Source organism: Geotrypetes seraphini, chromosome 19 (assembly GCF_902459505.1).
Source record: "Geotrypetes seraphini chromosome 19, aGeoSer1.1, whole genome shotgun sequence".
NCBI classification, from domain to species: Eukaryota; Metazoa; Chordata; class Amphibia; order Gymnophiona; family Dermophiidae; genus Geotrypetes; species Geotrypetes seraphini.
This window is the reverse complement of record NC_047102.1, coordinates 38453485-38475105: the sequence shown is the minus strand read 5'-3', so window position 1 is coordinate 38475105 and position 21621 is coordinate 38453485. Positions and strand designations below refer to the sequence as shown.

Genomic DNA, 21621 nt, shown 5'->3' with positions numbered 1-21621 from the left:
GTGCAGCCTCGCTTTAAACCCGTGGGCTCGCATTGCAGGGAAGGGGGGAAGAGTCACAATTACCAGGCGCCCCACCTATGGAATAAACCCTTATGCTCCCCGGCCACGCACTGTCTGCAGGCCACTTGCCGACACATTTTACAATAGAGCTGCAGGCTATGGCCCGGGAGCTTGGGGCAGGCAGAGCCTTTCAGCTCAGGAGCCTCCACCTTGCCGTCCCCATATATCTTATTTTAAACCTGATCGAACTATGGATGATTGATATTAAAATTAAATTCTGAAGAAAACTAAATTTTTTCTTGCTAGTCCCCACGACAATGTTAGACACTTGATACATCTGAATGGTTTTGACTATCCTATTGACCACTCCATAAAAATTCTGGGAGTAATAGAACAGCACCTCACCTTGGAGCAACATACAGATTTGTTAGTTAGAAGATGTTTCTGGGCTTTATGGAAACTCCGAACCATCAAGAAATATTTTGATGCAGCATCGTTCCGCTTGTTCTAATCATCTATTTTAAGTATCCTTGACTATTGTAACAATTTATCAGGGTGCCTATAAGAAAACTTTTAAAAGATTATGAATTGTATAAAATTCAGCTGTTTATTGGATTCTGTTTTTTTCCCTTTGGCATGTTCTATTTGGTGTGTGTGTGTGTTGGTTTTTGTATACTTTATTTCTGTCTGAGTATTAATCGGCTCTTCTGTATGTATTTATCTTGCTTTGCCTCTCTGTTAAGTTTAACAGACCCGTATATCTTTAGATTGACTCAATATCTCGCCTTTTCTCTTCTTCCAATTGGTATTCAGCTTGCAGTAATTTGCATTAGTAATTGTTATATATATTCTGCATTTATTCTAGGAATTCATGGAGAGGCTGGCATTAGACGGATGAAGGTAGTTTGGGCTAGAATTGATGCTGATATTCTGTGTTGGATCTATTGAGGATAACTTTGTATAGGGCAGTAAGACTAATCTTCAATATACGGCAGAGATGCACCGGGGAGGAGCCTTAGGCCTCTGGGCCAACCGGAATCTTAGGCCCGTCTCCCAGTGCATTCTGGGATGTGCTGGGAGTGGTCTAAGATTCTGATTGGCCAGATCCCCTAGGCCCTCCTATGGGTATCTTTCCTGCTGGAGAACTATTGGGGGTTGCGGTGGGTGCCAGGCAGGAGGGACAATCATTACAGGGGCGGGGGGATAGGTTGCCTGGGCTGCTGAGTTCTGCGGCCCGATCCGGAACTTATCCCTGTTTTGACTTGGTCTAAGTCAAAATGTATAAGTTCAATTATTGCTGCCAGACGACTAAGTCTAGGTCGGCCCACCTCCCATCCTAACCACTCCTCGAAAAACACCCGTTTTCACTCTGGGCGCCCAGCAGCAGTGAAAAGACCTAAGCTGCTTTTACATACGTCTAAAACCCATTTCGATTATCGGTACTTGGGCAACCTGTCATTTTGATCATCCAAGTGCCGATTAGGCAGGTTTTTTAGACATATTTTCCTTTTGATTTTGTACCTCATAGCCTTTTACAAAATAGATATAATGGTACCAAAAAAGTTGTATTTTGCGGCATTTACAATAGTCATTTTTTGAAGGAAAATGTTAACAAGCAGCACCACTCGAAGCTTTATAAATGTAAGTAATGCTATTTTAAACTGATAAGTAGTGATTTTAGAAAAAGTGCTACTTATATCCTACTCATGAGAGAATTCTGTGAACTCTACAAAATTCTGTGCTGTTTATTATTTATTCCATTTTTGCACAGAATCTTCCCATGCTAAGGCCCCAAATGTCTCCTATTTCCCTCCTCCATCCTCTCCAATGGCACATTCACCTTATCCCTCCACTCCTTACTATGCTCCTAGAGATGGCTCTTTTCCTCCTGCTTTATAGTCTCTGCTAAGGAGGGAGGAGAGGGAGACCTGATGCTGGCACTGAGCAGAATTCTGCATGTTCGGTGGGATGGGGGAAATCTGTGCTGCACAGAATTCCCTCTGGCGTAATATACGGAAGAGGCAACACACATTTTAAGGAGCATTGTTTTGGTTGTCATTTAGAGTATAGATATATTTTGTATTTTTACATCGGCAATACACACGTGCTTTGGAAAATTTCCACTTGGGCATATATATACACCTGCTTCAGGTCATGCATAACATCTGGATAACTGCTTATTTAAACTTGAGATTTGGAAAGCTGCTTATAGAAGAATAGTGCTTACCTCTTAGGAGTTTATAACCACTTTAAATTACCAGTTACAATTACCATATATACTCGAATATAAACCCTCTGAATATAAACCAAGGTAACCTTCCCCCCCCCCCCCCAAAAGGGAGAAAAATGGTTGACTCAAATATAAACCGAGCTTGTAAGCTTGTTTAAACTAAGACATTTTGCTAGCAGTCAATCTGCTATTTAAAGCACTGCCTCCCTGCACTAGGTGCCTTGACTCAAGTTGCCTGGGCTAGGATACGTTGGCCAGAGAGCCTCAGTTGGGGGTGACACTAAAAACAGCACTTCCCCTTCATACTCTCGCGCCCCTCCATTGGCTCAAGTCCTCCAGTTAGTTTTTGTGCCTTTTATATGCTAATTAGAGAATGACACAGGGACAATTTTTTCCTTGTCCCCGCAGGAACTCAGTTTTGTCGCTGACTCTGCCCCATTCCTGTAAGCTCTTCCTTAACCACATAAGCTTCGCACACTTATATTTTTAAAGTGTTTGAGTCTTGTACAGATGAGGACGGAGCTTGCAGGAATGGGACAGGGACAGGAAAAGTACTCACCAGGACGGGACAGGAAAATGAGTTCCCATAGGGACGGGGAAAAATTTGTCCCCGTGTCATTCTCTAATGCTAATGAGTCCTAATTTTGGAAACCCCATGCAGGGTTTCCCTTGATAAAGGAAGGGGCAAACCACACAATGGATAGGTGGGTTCATGATTGTCTTGCTGCATCTGTGTAGAAAGAAAAGACATTTCAGCCATCATATATATATGCCCTGTGCTCAATCAGGTCTGTGAACCCACCATATATAAAGACACATATATATGTGTATATAAGACACACTGCAGACCTCACAGCATACCCTGAAGAAAGCCACAGCATGATGGCTGAAATGTCTGTTCTTTCTAAGCAGACGCAGCAAGACAATCATGGCACCAGCCTCAGAAGCCTAAGAGAACATACTTCCCCAGGGAATTTTATGTACTTAATATTTAAACCTGCTGTTAGCATACACAAATTTATGGATTAATCTCTGTGCATATGTCTATTTTCAAAAGTATTCACAGAAGTACAAACTCCTTCCCAGCATCCCCTCTAATCCTGCCCCTCCCCATTCCGGTAAAGTCATGTAAAATGTCTGCATATGTAACTTTACACACACATCAGACATTTTTTAAGTGCTTATATCCTCTAAAATATTAATTGTTGAACACATCTCTCTTTGTAACTTCACAGATGATGTCAGCCGATGCAGTTGTGAAATTGATGATTGATCACATGACAGACCCTTCAAATGAATCTCATTTGCGTTTCAATCCTGGTGAGCTACACCTGTCTTCTCCCAAACTACATAGGCATATGTACCTGCTTCCTCTCCCTGCTGTATTCCAAACCTCCAAGCTTCACTATTTCCTGATCCACAGTTCTTTCTTTCAGGAGTTCGCTTGGTTCTAGTAGTAAACAATTTGGGAGGACTGTCCTTCTTGGAAATGGAAGTTGTGGCAAATTCTGCTGTGCAATATCTTGGTGAGACGAATGAGGATCTCTTTAAAATCAATGTCTTCTTCCTTATTGGCTCTCCTACTTCCTGCCTGTCCCTCTTATAAAAAAAACAGTAGAAACATGATGGCAGATAAAGGCCAAATGGCCCATCCGGTCTGCCCACCACATCCTCCACTATCCTCCTCTCCCTAAGAGATCCCACATGAACTTAAATAGGTCTAGAAAGACCATGAGAGTGGCATCTTTAGATTTCTCTGTAGACTTGTGTGTCTTAGAACAGCGATTTTCAAACTTGGGATCAGTATTTGATTATTTCATTTTTTTATGTTCCACAATTTGTTTGACACAGACATTATAGAACTCTTTTTTACTAGTTTAGTGGTTGTTCTATGATAACTCGGGTTTCTTTCTAACTACGATACTTATACTGGATTGTGGCATGCCAGTGAGAAAGTACAGCTTGTACACTTCTCCCTCCGTATTCATGGTTTCAGTACTCACGGTTTTGCTTATTCGCAATTTTTCGCATGCTGGCTCCTCCCCCTTCAAATTACGTCATGAGTAAAGTACTGAACCGATAAACTTTGGCGCTTCCCAGCTTTCACCCTGAAGAACGCTGCTTCCCAGCTTGCACCAAGAACATCGCTATTTCCCAGCTTTCACAAACGCTGCTATTATTCGCGATTTTGCTATATTAAAGGATGGCTGTTACAAAAAAACTGTGAATAACATATAAAAAGTTATTTGCGTTTTTTCCATATTCGCAGTCATGTTCCACCCCTAACCACCGCGAATACGGAGGGAGGAGTGTACTGCTGATTTCGGACTCTCCATAGCTCTCCCATATTCTCAGCGCTGCTTACATGACGGTTAAGAAACACAAGAATATAGGCACCCTGTGACTCATAGGGGGGCAATTCCATAACTAGGTGCTTCCATGTAGGCACCCTGATGCTGTCTGGTAAGAACCTATTCTGTAATGCTATTTGGGCACCCAAATTACTATCATAACCCGGAATCAGTGCCCTTGGTTACATCAGCTACAAACCTGGTGTAACTGCAGTCCCATGAATGTGGCAGGGATACATGTAACTTATACATGCCTAAGTGGGATCCCTGCCCATTCCATGCCCATGTATACACACTGTGCCACTTGCAGAGTAGTGCTTTAAGCGTATACGTGTTTGTGAAAGTGGTAGCAGAGTATCTAATGCACTTAAGTGCTAGAATTCTGTAAATTTTCACATAAATGCAGATGCCCAGTTATAGACTTGGCTGAACAGAGCTGCAGGAGTGTCAAAGACTGAGTAATGGGGTAGGGTGCATGAGCAGTGGAAGCTAGAAGAAAGGTGATTGATTGAGAAGTGCATAGCAAGGGCTAGTGAAGAGAGAATAAGCAATATTAGAAATATTGTAACATGATGGTACATAAAGGCTAAATGGCTCATCCAGTCTGCCCATCTGCAGCATTCACTATCTCCTCCTCTCTCTCTCTATTGGCTAATGCTCTACAGCTGCACTATGATGTCATAGAACTGTATGGTTATAGAAACATTGTCTCTCAAGACTACACTCTCGACCTGGTTCACCTCACAGTGACCATATAAACATAGACAACCAGAAGAACCACAGAGAAGATATTGGATGTTGCTGAGAACACTGGAAGTTGAAATCAAAAACTGACAACCCTCAGCCTGCACCCCAAAACACTTTGTCCCTGAAAATTATCATGAGGTAGGAAAAAGCCTCAGATCCCCCCCCTCCACCAAACCCAATAGTTCAGGTTGTGAATAAATAGGTGGAGGCTAACCGGGGTGTATTAAAGTCATTGGCATAAAAAACCTCCTTAAATATTTCACTTTATAAAAAAGCCTTGTGCAATGCAAGTGAGTGAGTGTCCGTTTATCATTCAAAGCACCATAAGATTAGATAAACTACCAGTGCTCGCAGCAACACTAGGAGCAAAGCCCCACCAAGGTGGAAAACAAAAGCACACCACACATTGACGATGGCCAGCGTTTCGCTAATTGTAAGCTGCCTCAGGATGTGGAAGTGATCAATCTTTCAATGCGGCTCCAAGATTCAATATGGTGGCTCCTCAGACCTTGTGTTGTATTTACTTATAGAAACATTGTAACATGATGGTAGATAAAGGCCAAAAGGCCCATCTATTCTGCCCATCTGGAACATCCACTATCTTCTCCTCTCCCTATTGGCTAAGGCTCTTTACACCTGCATGGAGCTTTATGGCTATAGAAACATGATGGCAGATAAAAGCCAAATGATCTATCCAGTCTGCCCATCCGCAGTAACCGTTATCTCTTCCTCTCTCTAAGAGATCCCACGTGCCTATCCCAGGCTTTCTTGAAATCAGACACATTCTCTGACTCCACCACCTCTTCCGGGAGACTGTTCCACGCATCTACTACCCTTTCTGAAAAAAAATATCGGCAGGTGTATATGAAAATGAGCAATAGGGGCTGAGAAATGTAGGTAATGGAGGGCAAGAGTTTCTCTTTTCTTCTACTAGATCCCGTGGAAGAAAACTCTGAAAACCATTTTCTTAGCATTGTCACCATTTCCTTTTTTTCTTTAAATCAATGATTTTGACTTTTTCTTTCCATCTCTTACCTCCATTCCCACCATTCTTAGTGTTTTGCTGCCATCCCTTACTTCTGGCTGCATTATCAGTTTGTTGTTCTCTTTCAGAGGACCGAGGGGCTGTGATTGAGCGAGTCATGATGGGTCCCTTCATGACAGCATTAGAAATGGCTGGGGTTTCACTCACTCTCATGCAGGTGGATGAGGAGTTGTTAAAGCTATTTGGTAAGGCATGAATAAAAAAATCATAACAAGCGGACTGTGAAGTCCAGTCCAGATTTTGTGATTCTTGAAGAAGCGAGAGGGTGAAACGGGCCCGTCAGAATCAATGATATATTCAGATAAGTGGCCTATAAGTTGAATTTTGATATTTACTCGAAACAACTATTTATAAACTATTTATGAAACTTTTTTTTAAGATTGCTAAAATTTGCACACTAGAATCATTTAGGAGGACCAATGATTATACTGTGGTTTCCTCCTGCTGAACAGCTATTTCAGCTGATCTAAATGCAATTAGAAACCAGTCTGAGGTCCTTTCCCAATACAAAGGATGTCTGATATAACAGAAAAAGCTTTCAGGCAATAGATTGAGTAGAATATTTCTCTACAACAATCAACTGAACAATATTTGGTCTTGTATTCCATTTTTTGGTTCAATGAATAAAAAAAGGACACAATTTTAACTCCTTTGGGATTCTGCAGAGAAAGAGTTTCGAGCTAACTAAATCTGGATATGACCTCTCTCTCAAGCCTGTTATTGGGGTTATTTGAGGCTGAGCTCTGAAAAGCACATTTTTGTCTTCTGTGATGCTTATTCTGCTATAATGAAATCCTAGATGCCGAGACCACAGCAGTTGCTTGGCCCAACGTAGCTAAAATTAGAGTCACTGGCCAGAGTCGAAGCATCTCCACACCTGAAGAGGAGCCTGAAGTTGAAAATTCCCAAGGGACTGAAGGTATAACCTTACACCTATTGCTATCTGGTTCTTTTCCTTGAGATATACCAACAGAATACTCGGAATAAATATGAGGTCTGTTCAAAAAGTTCCAGGGCACACCAACGGGACATTCTTTCAAGACACGCTAGGGGACATTGAGTAGCTTGACACCTCAAGTAACCTCCTTTTTTCTATTTGTTGATATCTGATTTTATCTCCGAGCTACAGCAGTTTTTTTGTGAAGATGTGTTTTCGTGATCGGCATGACGTTCTGTTTTAAATTGGGTAAGACTGCTACAGAAACTTATGAAATGCTGAAAGTGGCTTATGGGGAACATGTCATGAGTCGTGGAAGGTGTTCTGAATGCCTCAAAATTCACGAATTTTGTGCAAAAATGCAATGACAGTTCTTCCCCAGCCACCTTACTCCCCTGACTTGAACCCTGCTGAATTCTTCTTGTTTCTGAAACTTAAATCCATGCCGAAAGGAAAGCGATTCAACACCATTGAAGACATAAAGCAAAATTTGGCACAGCAACTTTTGGAGATTCCCGAAGATGCATTTTTAAGTGGAAACAACGTGGAAAATGAATATGTAGGGAAGGGGAGTACTTTGAAGGAGATCCAATGGAATAAGTTATAAGATTGTTTAATAAATTTTTATAAAATCAGTTCTAAAACTTTATGAATAGACCTCATATTTATAAGATAGATGTGCATGCAGTTGATCTTAAAAATAATATATCTAATAACCTGAATATTTTTGAAAAGCCTAAACTTTACCAGCCAGTTGTCAGGAAGTAGAAGTGCAAATCGGCTTCTAACAGCAGCAACATTAGTAATGGCTTGTTCACACAATGAGGATGATCTAATGCCAATGATCACTTTTGCAGAAGTTGGTTTACTAAAAGCCCAAGAAATGCAAATTTTAATAGCTTTACCTGCAAACTACTGCCCATGCTCATAGATGGAGATATCTGCTTAAGTTTTTGTGTCGGTAGATTCTGTCTGTTTATAAAAATTTTATATACATTTATTTTATTTACATATTGATATTGATATATTTATATATACATACTGTGTTTCCTAAAAAATCTATCCAAAGCTTGTTTTCTTCTGTCAACTTGACCAAGCTCAATAAAATTTGGCATATATCATCTTGAATAAACATGCAATAAGCCTACATTCACAGCGGCCACCGTCTTATCTGCAATGTGCAGACACCATTTTGCTTTAAACATAAACAGTGGTTATCAGTAGGTGTTATACCCAGGGGGTAATCAGCATAATACGTGACATGTCTCCTCAAGTCTGCTTATCTGACCTCCGTGTCATGAGCGTTACCTTGATCTCAAAAGGGCAGTAAAGTTTGCTCATTTGAGAGCCTGACTTCCTTTGCAGGCAAGCTGCTCAAATAACATCAGTAAAGACAGATGGGAAACTACATCAAAAGGAAGGGGACAGTGACAAGTATTTGCTAACTTGACCTTTTTGACCTAGGAGTTGCCCAAACAGCATCAAAGGGACAGTGACAAGTATCTAACATCCTGACCTCCTTGATCTCCAAAGGGACAGTGAAACCAGTCTCATGGGAAAACAATCTCTGCAAACACCTCCACAATAACATCAAAAGGACAATAAAGCCAGATGGTCCGGTCTCTGCCACACCTCCTTGGCCTAGGTGTTGTCAAAACAGAGAACAAAGGAGCAGGACCAGCTGTATTCAGGACCAGCTGTTTATGCTTTTACTATGAACTCCGCAGTTTGCCTCCTATATAAAACCGGGATTCTGACCCTGACAGACAGAATCCATGACGTCTGAAGGGGGAAGCCACGATGTCAAAAGGGACAGTCCTTTGGTCTCCCCGCCTATCAATTGCAAGGATTCCCAATTGTTAAGGTGGTCAGTGTATGGGGTCCAGGTGATGCTATTTTATTCTTATATATATATATATATATATATATATATATATATGTATAATAAAGGGTTATTGTTTATGCTTTGATATTGTCTGTGTGCTTTTCTGAGTGTCACTGATCATCCCATTGGGCAGAAATAAGTGGCGGAACAGTAGGAATACTTATAAAAAATGTTTGTATCTGGAAAAGTTATGATTCTCCTAGTACAAGAGTTTCCAGAAATGTGGTGGAAGAAGGTAAGTGTAGAATGTGGGGGGTTTTAAGGAATCACCCATCAGGAAGCGCCAGGGCCTGATCAGTTTGCACTGAATAAAGCAGTCAGTGAAGGAATTTTAGGTGAGGTAACTGGCATGAAAAAAAGGCTTATTGCAAATTTATTCAGGATGATATTGCAAATTTTATTGAAATTGGTCAAGTTTTGACAGTTATACAGACATCAAGCTATGTATACATTTTTTAACAGTGTGTAATATATAAAAAATGTGTATGCTATATCTGCATATGGTGAAGGGGGGGTTTCAAGTTTTACATATATATAACGTTTACCTGTTTCTAAGGTAATACCCAGAGGATTGCTTAACTGTCTTGACAGGATTTCCATTTCTCAGCTCCCAAGCATTGAAACAAGTATTGGAACAGGTTTGCAGCACTCTCCTTAGCCTACAGGAGGAACTGAATGAACTGGACCGAGCAGCAGGAGATGGAGACTGTGGGAGCACCCACACTCGAGCAGCTCAGGGTGAGTGAATAGAAGCACCTGCCTGCTTGCCACTCTCCTGCTGCCGGTGCTGCTCAGGGGAAGAAAGCAGGAGAAAAGGGCAGGAGGCTGAAAGCTCCTGCCCTGGATCGCCATTCACGGAGAGGCAAGGCAGGAAGCAAAAAACTCGCGCCTGCCTTCTTGCCGCTGGGGAGAAAGCCGGATGGAAGGGCAGGAGGCTGAAAGCTCCTGCCCTGGACCGCCATTCACGGAGAGGCAAGGCAGGAAGCAAAAAACTCGCGCCTGCCTTCTTGCCGCTGGGGAGAAAGCCGGATGGAAGGGCAGGAGGCTGAAAGCTCCTGCCCTACAGCGCTGGACCGCCCAACCACCAGAGAAATTAAGATAGGGGAGGGGGGTTAGTTTTCACTCCATAAAAAGTGTGTCTTATAGAGCGAAAAATACAGTAAATTTTTAAAAAATGCACCATTACTAGTTGAGGCAATATGAGCCTTTGAAATATAGGAAACAGCTACTCTGATATCATTCAAAGATCTCAATAAACGCCTAGGTGCATAAAACAACACTAGGTTAGAAAGATATGACGGTTGTACCTCAAACAATGCTCTAGGAGGCAGTGGGGATGCTAGGATCAGAAACTCCATAGGCGCAGGGCCATACCAAGGGCTGTGTTCCCTGTCCATTGACTTCAGTTGTTGATGATGGAGTAGTGGGTGGGGGCGGGAAAGCCAGGAGACGTGTTGCACATAATTCCATATCGGAATGGTCTTGCACAGTTAGAATTATGTCTTAGAAATTCTGTCCTTTTTGGCTGTAGAACTGAAGGATGGATACTGCACTGGTACACTCCGCCTCTGCAGCCACATTGATTGTTGGTTCCTGAAAGAGGCACCAAGGAAGGAACTAACGGACTTTGTATATTTTTCTCACCTTTTTTTGCTCTAGCTATTCAAGAGTGGATTAGGGAAAGACCCCTTCCTTCACAGCCTGGCCCGCTCCTAACAGCTCTAGCCAAGATTCTTTTGGAGAGGATGGGGGGCTCATCAGGGGCGGTAAGTACTGCAGATGGAAGCTATTTATAGAGCAACTTGTTAGAAGAGGACATTTATTTGCTGGTGATTGCTCTGGGAGTTTTCAATATCAAGGTGATGAGAGGCTAGTATCCTGCTCCTGTTGACTAATATCTCTGCAAGGAGACCATGTCATTGGGTAGGGAAAGATTTATCAAACAAAGATTGACCTACTTTAGACGTTTCATTCTATCTTAATTTTACTTCAAGCTTTACAGCCTTTTTCTGACTGCAGCTGCACAGCCCCTGCAGTCGTACAATGACCCCGTGGCCTGGGTTTCTGCAATGGATGCTGGGATTGAAGCTATGAAGAGGTAACTTGATCCAAATATAATTTATTTATCTTAACATCTGTTTCCCCTTCCTGCTTTGCTGTGCTAGAACATGATTCCTCTGACTTTCTGGGTTACTGACTACCGTATATAATATAAACTGACCTGAACATAAACCGAGGAAACCTTCCCCCCCCCCCAAAAAAAAGGAAGAAAATAGGTTGACTCGAATATAAACCAGGTGGGTTTAATATTCAAGTGCAGTGCTTTGCCCTGCCAGGCTCCGCACCCCGTTTCCTCTCCCTTACTGATCTGCATCCAGCCCCCTCACTCACTCCCTACCCAGCACCCCCCTCCCTGCCAGCCAGCCAGGTTCTGTACCCTTTCCCCCTCCCGATGCCTTGCAGGCCAGTCATGAGACCTGGTGGTCCAGCGGTGGCCAGGACAGGAGGGATCCCTCCGACCTCCTGTCCCAGCCAAATCTAATTGTTATCTCCCTCCCGCCTCCCCCATGTACCTTTTAGTGTCTCTGATGGTTCTGCCTTGTCTGGTTCTTGGCCTGCTACTCTACCACTCCATTTAGTTTAGTGTTGGGTAACCTTGGTCCTCGATGTGCACAATCCTGTCGGATTTTCAGGATTTCCCCAATGAATATACAAGAGATCTATTTGCATGCACTGCCTCCATATTCATTGGGGAAATCCTGAAAACCCAACTGGATTTCAGTACTCGTTGCCTACCCCTGACCCTTAGCTGATGACCTGAGTTAGGCCTGAGCTCTGCTAGCTAAGATCTCATATCTCCAGTAAGGAATGTGTGTATTAAAATGAGCTTTTCATTTGTAATCACATTCGTCCCCATTTTAGGCAGGTTGTAGAAGCAGGAATTAAGATTTGCAGGTCAGTGCATCTCAAACTTCCATTGTATTTTAGAACACAATCTGCTGATGTAGAGCTTGTAGTAAAATACTGGAGAAATGGATGTTTACTGGCCAGATACATAAAGCATCAACATAAAAATATCAGCAGGTTCCAAGCCAGCACATAACTGGTGATGTGCAATGGCAACATAACCAATTAAGTATGCAACCTTAAACACAACTGGTTATTGGTGTCAGGTCAAAAGCGCGCCGGGACAAAGGCGCAAGCAGACAACTGAGCGCAGCGCGGAGGCACGCGCCGAAGAAAAAGTCTGTTTCTAGGGGCTACGAGGGGGTGTGTGGGGGGAACCCCCCCCACTTTACTTTATACAGATCGCGCCGCGTTGTGGGGGGTTTGGGGGGTTGTAACCCCCCACATTTTACTGAAAACTTAACTTTTTCCCTGTTTTTAGGGGAAAAGTTACGTTTTCACTAAAATGTGGGGGGTTACAACCCCCCAAACCCCCCACAATGCCGCCGCGATCTGTATTAAGTAAAGTGGGGGGGGCTCCCCAACAAAAACCCCCGTCGCAGCCCCTAAAAACAGTCTTTTTCTTCGGCGCGCACCTCCGTCTTGCGCTCAGTTGTCGGCGCACGCCTTTGTCTTCCGCGTTACTGTCTATGAACCCTGGTTATTATCCCAATGCCAGCTTCTTGCCACTTTGGCATTTGTGGGGGAGAGGACAAAAACCACTGGAGGGATTGAGGGCAACCCCTCTCTTCTCTCCTTTGAAACCAAGTGTTCAATAGCAGTGAGATACTAAATCTTAAATGTGTAACTCCTGATGTTGATCTTTTAGGACATAGACATTTATTCTCCATTTCAAAAGGGGTCTACTGTAAATGTCTGAACTTGCCATGCATTTGTTCTGCCCAAGACACACTCGGTCCATGCCCCCCTTGTTTGCACACATGGGGGAGAGGGTGCTTTTATTAAAGCTTCCCTGGGCCGCACTAGCAAAAAAAATGTTTCTGGGGCCGCACAAATGCTGCAGCAAGACAGAGGAGGGAGCTGGCAAGATGGTAAACACCCAGAAGCAGCAGAGGAAAACACTGCATCGCCCTCGACCAGGGCCGCTCAAAATACTTCACCGGGCCACGTGCGGCCCTCGGGCCGCAGGTTGGACACCCCTGGCTTAGAGCGTATCTTATACCTATGGGCTAAGTGGCACTTAGTGTGCACTAACGGACATGAGCATGCACTAAGCTATAGTAAAAGGGCTCCTGGGTTTGATACATGCATACCTTGACTTTGCAAAACAGGGATACAAAACATTTATCTTGCAAGAATGTTTACGTGCCAGCTTATGTACCCATCAAATGCACATAGAACTTATAAACAAGAATGTTGATTTCTTTAAAGTATATGTTACCATGGTGCCTTTTCTTATTAGGTTATGTTTAACAGTTTTTATCTTCTAACTTTTTATCATAGTAGTTTTTTATTACGGTTATCAATAGTTGAGTAATTTTAAAATCCAATTTTAAATTGTCATTAATTGATGTTTTATAATGTAGTGTGTTCAAAATTGTATTTCTAACTGAAATGTCTTGGTTTCTTCACTGTTGTGAACTGCCTAAAACTACTGGTGGGGTGGTATACAAGAAAATAAATTATTATTATAAAGTGAAGGTCATTGCGTATATTAAATGAGGAGTTTTTTGACCTATAAATCGGTTAGATGGCAAAAAACAACCACCCCACCTAGGTTTCTAGGATTTAACAAAATTGGAATGCTGAAGTAGTGCTGCTCTAACAGATGTTTCACAGAAGGGATTTGGGGTTTGTTTGACAGGTATGGAGGAGCCGACGCAGGGGATAGGACCATGGTGAGTTTGAATGCCATTATCCAGCTATAGCATCTTCAGGTCCTCAACTCCCAAGGCAAGAGTGAGTACTCCTACATTCTTGCCTAGAAATATACCTTGCCAATGGCAATGCAAACTGGAACACACATTACAAGCGGCACTGAAGAGATGGCTATTTCTGAGGTACTAGGCCAAGGATCTGGCATGGCCTAAAACAAGGCTGCCCAAGTCCGGTCCTCAAGAGCTACTTGCAGGCCAGGTTTTCAGGATATCCACAATGAATATGCATGAAAGAGATTTGCCTGCACTGCCTTCTTGGTATGCAAATCTCTCTCATGCATATTCATTGTGGATATCCTGAAAACCTGGCCTGCCAGTAGATCTCGAGGACCGGTCTTGAGCAGCCCTGGCCTAAAAGCTTCTGGAGGCCAAGGAAGAAGACACAGTGAACTTGCAGTCCAATAGCTAAGACCTCCTTTTCAATTGACCTTGAAATTGCCTTATTTCCCTTGGCTGAATGTACTCAGTTGTAACTAGATGTGAACATCCCTTCTGAGACTATTTAGCTTGTATATCCTTAGATTCACTAAAGCAGTGTCTCACAAACTTTTTGGCCTGTGACATACTAAACCCAGTACCCTGAAGCTGTCACTTGAGAGTTAATGTTGCGAGTTAGCTAATTGATTACAGCTGATGAGACCTACAACGCTTTTAGAAAACTCATAAAAACTGCCTTATTCGACAAATATATCACCTAAATAGAATCTTCACCGAGCACGTCTTTCTTTTCTTGTTCCCAATATACCCCCTCTGAAATCCTAATCAAACCGCATTTTGCAATTTGGGACATGTCTTCTAATATGTCCCCCCTGAAAAATTCTTAAACTGTATATTATAATTTTCGATGTATTTTTTTGTAATTAGTGATCTTTTCCTAACAGGTCCTCTCAGAAATGTCTTAGCATACTGTACATTTTATATTTTCGCATTCTTAAAGTTGATGTACTCTGTATTTCCTCTGACTATCTGCATATTGTAACTTGCTGAATGTCCAGCTCTCTTGAATGTAAACCGCCTAGAAGTCGCAAGATTGTGGCGGTATAGAAAAATAAAATTATTATTATTATTGGTCACCATCATGAGGCAGAATGACTGATTTAGGTTGTAAACAGATAATAGCTCTTCTTTCTTTGGTCTGATTTTGTCAGCTGGATGCTCTGTGTTCTGCAGCCCAAGAACTCCATGCCCTCCAATCACCAGGAGCGGATGCAATGCAAGTGCTGGCGCAGGCTGTAGAAGTAAGTACCCATTCATTAGAGATCTGAATAGTATCGGTAGCATGGGGGAAGCCAAAAGAGCTCAGATGCAGGCTTACTTAGTGGCAGAGGATAAGGTAGTAAATAAAATAGGGAAGATGGGAGATAGTAAGTTCCTGTTTATATGTGCAGATTTTTTTCTTACCTGGCAACTTAAGTGTGTTTTGTGTGACCTTTTTTTTGGATGGGCCCCACTTGTTGCAAGTTGTTTGCTCTGTTGAGTGCCTGGTAGCCAAGGTCTTTTTTTTTTTTCTCTCTCTGTTTTGTTAATATCTCTCAGAACAAATCTTGAGGAAAAAGTTCAAAGCAGACTATCATTGATTGTTTTTATCTCAATTTTTTGTCATAATTTTATCAAGTGCTATATATTTGTGTTTATAATTGAAGTGAAGTAGTACTTAACTTGACGGAAGATCTCCGTTTCGCCTGAATCAATGTATTACATCAGGCTTCTTCACGAAGTTAATCACTATTAGTGCAGCTGCGACCTGCACAAGGAACCCAGCACCAGCGTCATTTCACCTCTAAAGCACAGACCTAAAGTGCAGGAACGAAATGGAGATCTTCCGTCAAGTTAAGTACTACTTCACTTCAATTATAAACACAAATATATAGCACTCGATAAAATTATGACAAAAAATTGAGATAAAAACGATTAATGATAGTCTGCTTTGAAGTTTTTCCTCAAGATTTGTTCTGAGGTCTGACTGCAGACACTTTAGATTGGTTATCTCGGGAACAAATCTTGTTTGATTCCACTCTTAAACAAAGTATTTTCTTTTTTATTAGTATTTTTGTACTTGATATACAATATTTGAAAGGTTGTTTTGTTAATATCTCTGCCAGGGTAGGCATCTCTCTACCCTTAAGTTTAGAAGCTATTTTGGTGTCTCTCCCTCCCCAAGGTGCCTCCTTTTCCACTCTTATCATGTCATGTCTCCCTTTTCCAAAGTGGTGACCCCTCATAACCGTGCGGGACAAGCGCGTACCGAACTTATGCGCGCCAGATTAAACAGTTACTGTAAGCGCTTCAAGGGGGTATATGTGTGTGTGTGGGAACCCCCACTAAACTTAGAAGTGTTCGCGCTCCCGTTGGGGGTGTAAAACGGCAGTTTCCTTTGTAAGGGGGGGGTTTCACCCCCTCCAACCCCCCCCCAAAGGGAGCGCGAACACTTCTAAGTTTAATGGGAGGGTTCCCCCCACACTCCCCCCTCGGAGCACTTGCTGTAACTGTTTTAATCCAATGTGCACAAGTCCTGTGCACCATTGTCGGCGCGCGTTTTAGTTAGTGTACCTCCAAAGTACACCCGAGTCAGAAAATTAATCAAAATACACCAAAACAGCGATTAATTACATTTCTGACTCAGGTGTACTTTGGAAAAGGTAGACATGATAAGAGTGGAAGAGGAGGCACCTTGCACCGATTTTATTGTGGAGGGAGAGAGTGCTGCTATAAGGCATTTGGACTGCTGGAGGATGGCCCTGGTCGCTGCGTTTTGAGTCAGGATGATGTTTATTCTTTCTGGCAGAAGGCAGAAGCAGGAGCTGAAGCCACCAAGAACATGACAGCCAGAGCTGGTAGAGCCAGTTACATCAGCTCCACGCTGCTCAGTCGCCCTGATCCTGGAGCCGTGGCAGCAGCTGCTATCCTCCGAGCCATCCTACAAAGCCTACAGCTGAAGAATGTATAACTTGTATGGCTAAACTATACATTTCTAGCCTATTAAAGGGTGTCTTGGTCGCATCAGGAATCCACCCCATTTCTTCCACTCTGTCTTGTTTTGTGTTTTTTTAATCTGGGCCAAATTAACCTCGCTAAATATATGTGAGACTTCACTGCTTTTTCTTTCTCCCTTTCCCTCTTTCTCAAATATATGGGAAGAGGCATCCTCCTCTCCCCATATTTTGTTGCCAAATTAACCTCACCATTATCAGTTATGGGTTAGTCATTATAATCTCTTTAAGCTGCATGTCTGTCAAACCCTATTTGTAGTGTAATTGCCTTTAAGATCTTAGTTGGCATTTTCACCACTTTGATTCCTTTAGAATGTGCATAGGTCTCATCGTGCCAGAAGTTCTCAAATTAAAACTTACATTTCCCTCTCTTAGTGGTAAAAACAGAACCTTCAGGAGATTTAGAGCTTTTACGAAGGTGCGTTAGGGCCTTAACGCATGGAATAGCACGCGTGCTAGCCGCTCCCACCTCCTTTTGAGCAGGCGGTAGTTGTGTGTGCGCTAAAAACGCTAGTGCACCTTCGTAAAAGGAATCCTTAGTTATTCTTTTGCGTTTAACCGAATTCTGGAATGCTTTACCGCTTACACTAAGAAGTTTAGGTCCCTTTGCTTTATTCTGGAAAGCTCAGAAAACCTTGTTTGCTGAACACTTTGGAAACTAACTATTCTAGTCTACTTTTCTTTGCAAGTTTATCTATTATGCATTACATTACTGTTAAAAATCTAGATAAGTTCAAGGGAAACTTAAAAGTGCTATCTCTTCCGTGATGCATATAACTATTGAAAAGACTTGGAATCAGCCAAGGTCATTTAATAATCTGCACTTCCTTGCCTCCCTATTGTGGTTTACCCTTCTTGTTCTCTTTACTTTTAAATTGTAGTTCTCCCCACTTTCCTATTGTTTCACGTCTGTGATGTATTGTTTAGTCGGTACTTATTTGTTCAGTGTTTTCCCGTCTTTTAAACAAATTGTAAAACGCTTAGAAAACTTGATTTGCGTTTTGTCAAAACTTTAATAAATTTGAAACTTAACCGAGTCGAGCTCCTTTTGGTTGATGACCCGGTCTATAAAATTAAGTTTTAGTCTCGTCACAATTTCACGGGTTAACTAGAAGCATTTTTTGACACTGGTGGAGACCTGCACTGATGGCCAGGCTGAAGGAATAGGTGCCGCGTTTTCTAAAGTAACTTCACCAGAAATTTTCCTCTCTTTTAAAACTATGCACTCTCTCACTGCATTCCTTGTTTCTGTAGACCATGTGTTCTACATCAGTTTCCTGCTGGTACTGGGCAGTGGTAAAATCAGATGAGTGAAAGTAAATATTATTTCCTTTTTAAACCCTTTAAGTGGCAGATGGTGAAACAGCTGCTTTATGAAACATGATGTTGAAACGAGAGCAACAGTGCCAAGTAAACAGGCCTTTGGAGATGCAGATCTCCCATAAGAGCTATAGACGACATATATTGCTTCTAAAAAAACCCAATGCCAAATAAGGGTTAATTAATTTTGTATCCAATAGCTTATCTTCCCCTGCTACACTCCTTAGCGGGGTGCATTATTTGGATCAAATTCTTTCCAGTTGCTTTATTTACGCATGATTTGCAACCTTGCAGGAGTCCTCACTGTAATTTAAATCTGTCATTAGAGAAACTGGGTTTAACCTGAAGAAAGAAGACCGAGGATGATCAGTTTTCTGATATATAAGAAGGAGGGATAGTTAAGACCACAAGCAGTTGTGCTCCCTCTCTCTCAGAAAATTAATGAGCTTTAATTTTAGCAGACGAGGTAGCTTTGATAGTAACTTATCACTGGGATTCACTAAAGTCAGTGATCGTCGCTAAACCTGTTTTCACAGATTTAGCAACGATCATCGCTAACCGACCCAACTCTCAAAACGGGCCACCATGTGTTCCCCCCCCCCTCAATCGCCCATTTTCCAATCTGGTCATGCAAATTAGTAAAACCCCCATGCAAAATAGCTAAGCGACTGATTCCCTTACATTGCTTGGCTATTTAGCATCGGGTTTTACTAATCGTAAAACCTGATTGATTGCTGTAGACCTGTCGGTAACTCCTGCCATATTTTTGGGGGGTGATGGTGGCTCTGGGGTGCCAGCACAGGGGGGGGGAGGAGGGGGCACGCATGTCATGGCACAGAAGGCTGTGCGCATGTCTCAATCGCTCAGGTTTGCATGCAGACTTGATAGTGAATCAATCACTGTTGAAGAATAGGCCAGAGAATCAGCCAACAGCGATCGAGTCGCTATCTTTAGTGAATCTAGCCCTTTATCTTTTAGGGTTGGCCCACTGGCTAAATAGTAAAAAAAGATGAGGAGCTGAAGACTATGGGCTCCTTTTACTAAGGTGCGCTAGCATTGTTAGCACACGCCCAAAATTACCATGCGCTAAACCGCGCGGTATGCTTCTAGAGTAATGCCAGTTCAGTGCTGGCGTTAAGGTCTAGCGCGTGTGGCAGTTTATTGCGTGCTATTCTTCGCGTTAAGGCCCTAACACACCTTTGTAAAAGAAGCCCTATGTATTGTTAAGAGGAAAATAATGTGATTGTTTTCCTTCTTGTTAAATATTTTGCACAAATTCATCTGAGCAGGCGATTCTTTCTTATGTTGCCAGGGGACTGTGCTTTTTTCTGTACCTCTTGCTTGTAGGTAAGTCTTCCCTGATATCTGCTGTACTATTTCACTATCCTTCATCTCGTTACTTTAAATATCAAGAAAGATATAGTGGTGCTAGAAAAGGTTCAAAGAAGAGTGACCAAGATGGTAAAGGGGATGGAACTCTTCTCGTATGAGGAAAGACTAAAACGGTTAGGGCTCTTCAGCTTGGAAAAGAGATGGCTGAGGAGAGATATGATTGAAGTCTACAAAATCCTGAGTGGAGTAGAACAAGTGGATCGATTTTTCACTCCGTCAAAAATTACAAAGACTAGGAGACACTCGATGAAGTTACAGGGAAATACTTTGAAAACCAATAGGAGGACATTTTTTCCACTCAAAGAATAGTTAAGCTCTAGCATGCGTTGGCAGAGGATGTGGTAAGAGTGGATAGTGTAGCTGGTTTTAAGAAAGGTTTGGACAAGATCCTGGAGGAAAAGTCCATAGTCTGTTATTGAGAAAGACATGGGCAAAGCCACTGCTTGCCCTGTATTGGTAGCATAGAATATTGCTATTCTTTGGGTTTTGGCCAGGTACTAATAACCTGGATTGGCCACCATGAGAATGGGCTACTGGGCTTGATGGACCATTGGTCTGACCCAGTAAAGCTATTCTTATGGATAATTGAGACCTATGTTAATCTCATGTCATGTTTAAAATACCAGAAAATCCTCAAACACCAATGGACCCAATAAAAAGGTATGAGCCAAATGTAATTTTCCCTTAGGGCTTAAATATGACACCTATGGGATAAAAACTAAAAATCCTTTTAACCTAGGTAGGGGTTGCAAAATCATACCACAAACGCTCAACCAGAATTGTAATCTGTCCATTCTTTTTCCTTCTCCTGATAAAAAGGCACAAGTTAGTCAAAAACAAAGAGAATAAAAGCAAGAGAACCCCCTCAAAACACATGTCCCCTGAAGACTTAACTTGTTCTCCAAAGTTGCTGACAAAAATTAAGAAAACACTTGATGTTTCGGTAAAGAGACAGGATGTATTTCTACTAGTAAGCTTCATAAACACTTTTCTTAAAGGTTCTCACAGAAATGAATATTAGGTGCTATGCATGTGTTGCTCTGTGCCTTTCAATTCCTCAGCTTCAGCCAAGAACATCAACCTATTGCAAAGCAAATCTGAGTAGCATATTAGCCTATCCCAGGGGAGGCAATTCTGGTCCTTGAGAACCGCAGCCAGGTCAGGTTTTCTGAATATCCATAATGAATATGTATGAGATGGATTTGCATGCACTGCCTCCTTGAGATGCAAATCTATCTCAAGCATATTTATTGTGGATATCCTGAAAACCTGACCTGGCTACGGCTCTCGAGGACCTGAATTGCCTACCCCTGGAACAAACAAACCTGGAATTTGTCTTGTTTGGTTAATATTCTGTGATCTTTTAACAAAATGATGGAAGATAACTAGTTTTTGTGGCCTTGACAAGATAAAAAGAGCCAACCCTTAATGATAGTCCAATACAGGCAGCAGGCTTTAATGCCTCTTCCTGCTACACATTCTTTGATACTTGGATACTGTTGTCTACATATTACATCTTATGAACTCCAGGACACTTTGGCATGATGCAAATGCTATGGTGAATACATAGGACTCAAAGGAGGGAATGACATAGTAAGTAGATGGTATGGATGAGCAAACTGGAGAGGCCTTATGGCCTATCTGCTGTCATTTCCAATCCAAGTATTAGACATCAACTTTAGAAACAGAAATCATACTTCACTTACCTGGTGGTGGACACCTGGAATGTGCTTACAGAGGACGTAATAGGGCAGAGTACGGTACTGGGGTTCAAGAAAGGATTGGACAGTTTTCTGCTGGAAAGGGGGATAGAGGGGTATAGATATAGATAGAGGATTATTGCACAGGTCCTGGACCTGTTGGGCCACCGCGTGTGCGGA

The 21621-nt window shown here is 42.2% G+C and overlaps 2 protein-coding genes across 5 annotated transcripts in view; one reads left to right on the top strand and one right to left on the bottom strand.

Annotated features, from left to right (window-relative positions):
* TKFC (triokinase and FMN cyclase) overlaps positions 1-17488 on the top strand; it is a 34201-nt gene extending 16713 nt beyond the window's left edge. The window contains exons 8-18 of one of the 4 annotated variants that reach the window (XR_004537553.1): positions 866-900; positions 3466-3550; positions 3667-3756; positions 6442-6558; positions 7173-7292; positions 9787-9933; positions 10855-10961; positions 11190-11293; positions 13967-14061; positions 15188-15277; positions 16825-16876. Coding sequence is in view for 3 of the 4 variants with exons in the window: in XM_033927988.1 (XP_033783879.1) it covers positions 866-900; positions 3466-3550; positions 3667-3756; positions 6442-6558; positions 7173-7292; positions 9787-9933; positions 10855-10961; positions 11190-11293; positions 13967-14000; positions 15188-15277; positions 16825-16986 (1091 nt within the window). In the remaining variant the exon portion in view is untranslated. Of the gene's footprint in view, positions 1-865; positions 901-3465; positions 3551-3666; positions 3757-6441; positions 6559-7172; positions 7293-9786; positions 9934-10854; positions 10962-11189; positions 11294-13966; positions 14062-15187; positions 15278-16824 lie in introns of all 4 variants that reach the window. The other 3 variants (XM_033927988.1, XM_033927990.1, XM_033927989.1) reach the window with 3 other exon arrangements.
* The window catches only part of LOC117352017 (cytochrome b ascorbate-dependent protein 3), a 46679-nt gene that overhangs the window by 2141 nt on the left and 22917 nt on the right, over positions 1-21621 (bottom strand). The window contains exon 7 of the transcript XR_004537554.1: positions 15441-15832. The gene's annotated coding sequence lies outside the window, so the exon portion shown is untranslated. The remainder of the gene's footprint in view (positions 1-15440; positions 15833-21621) is intronic.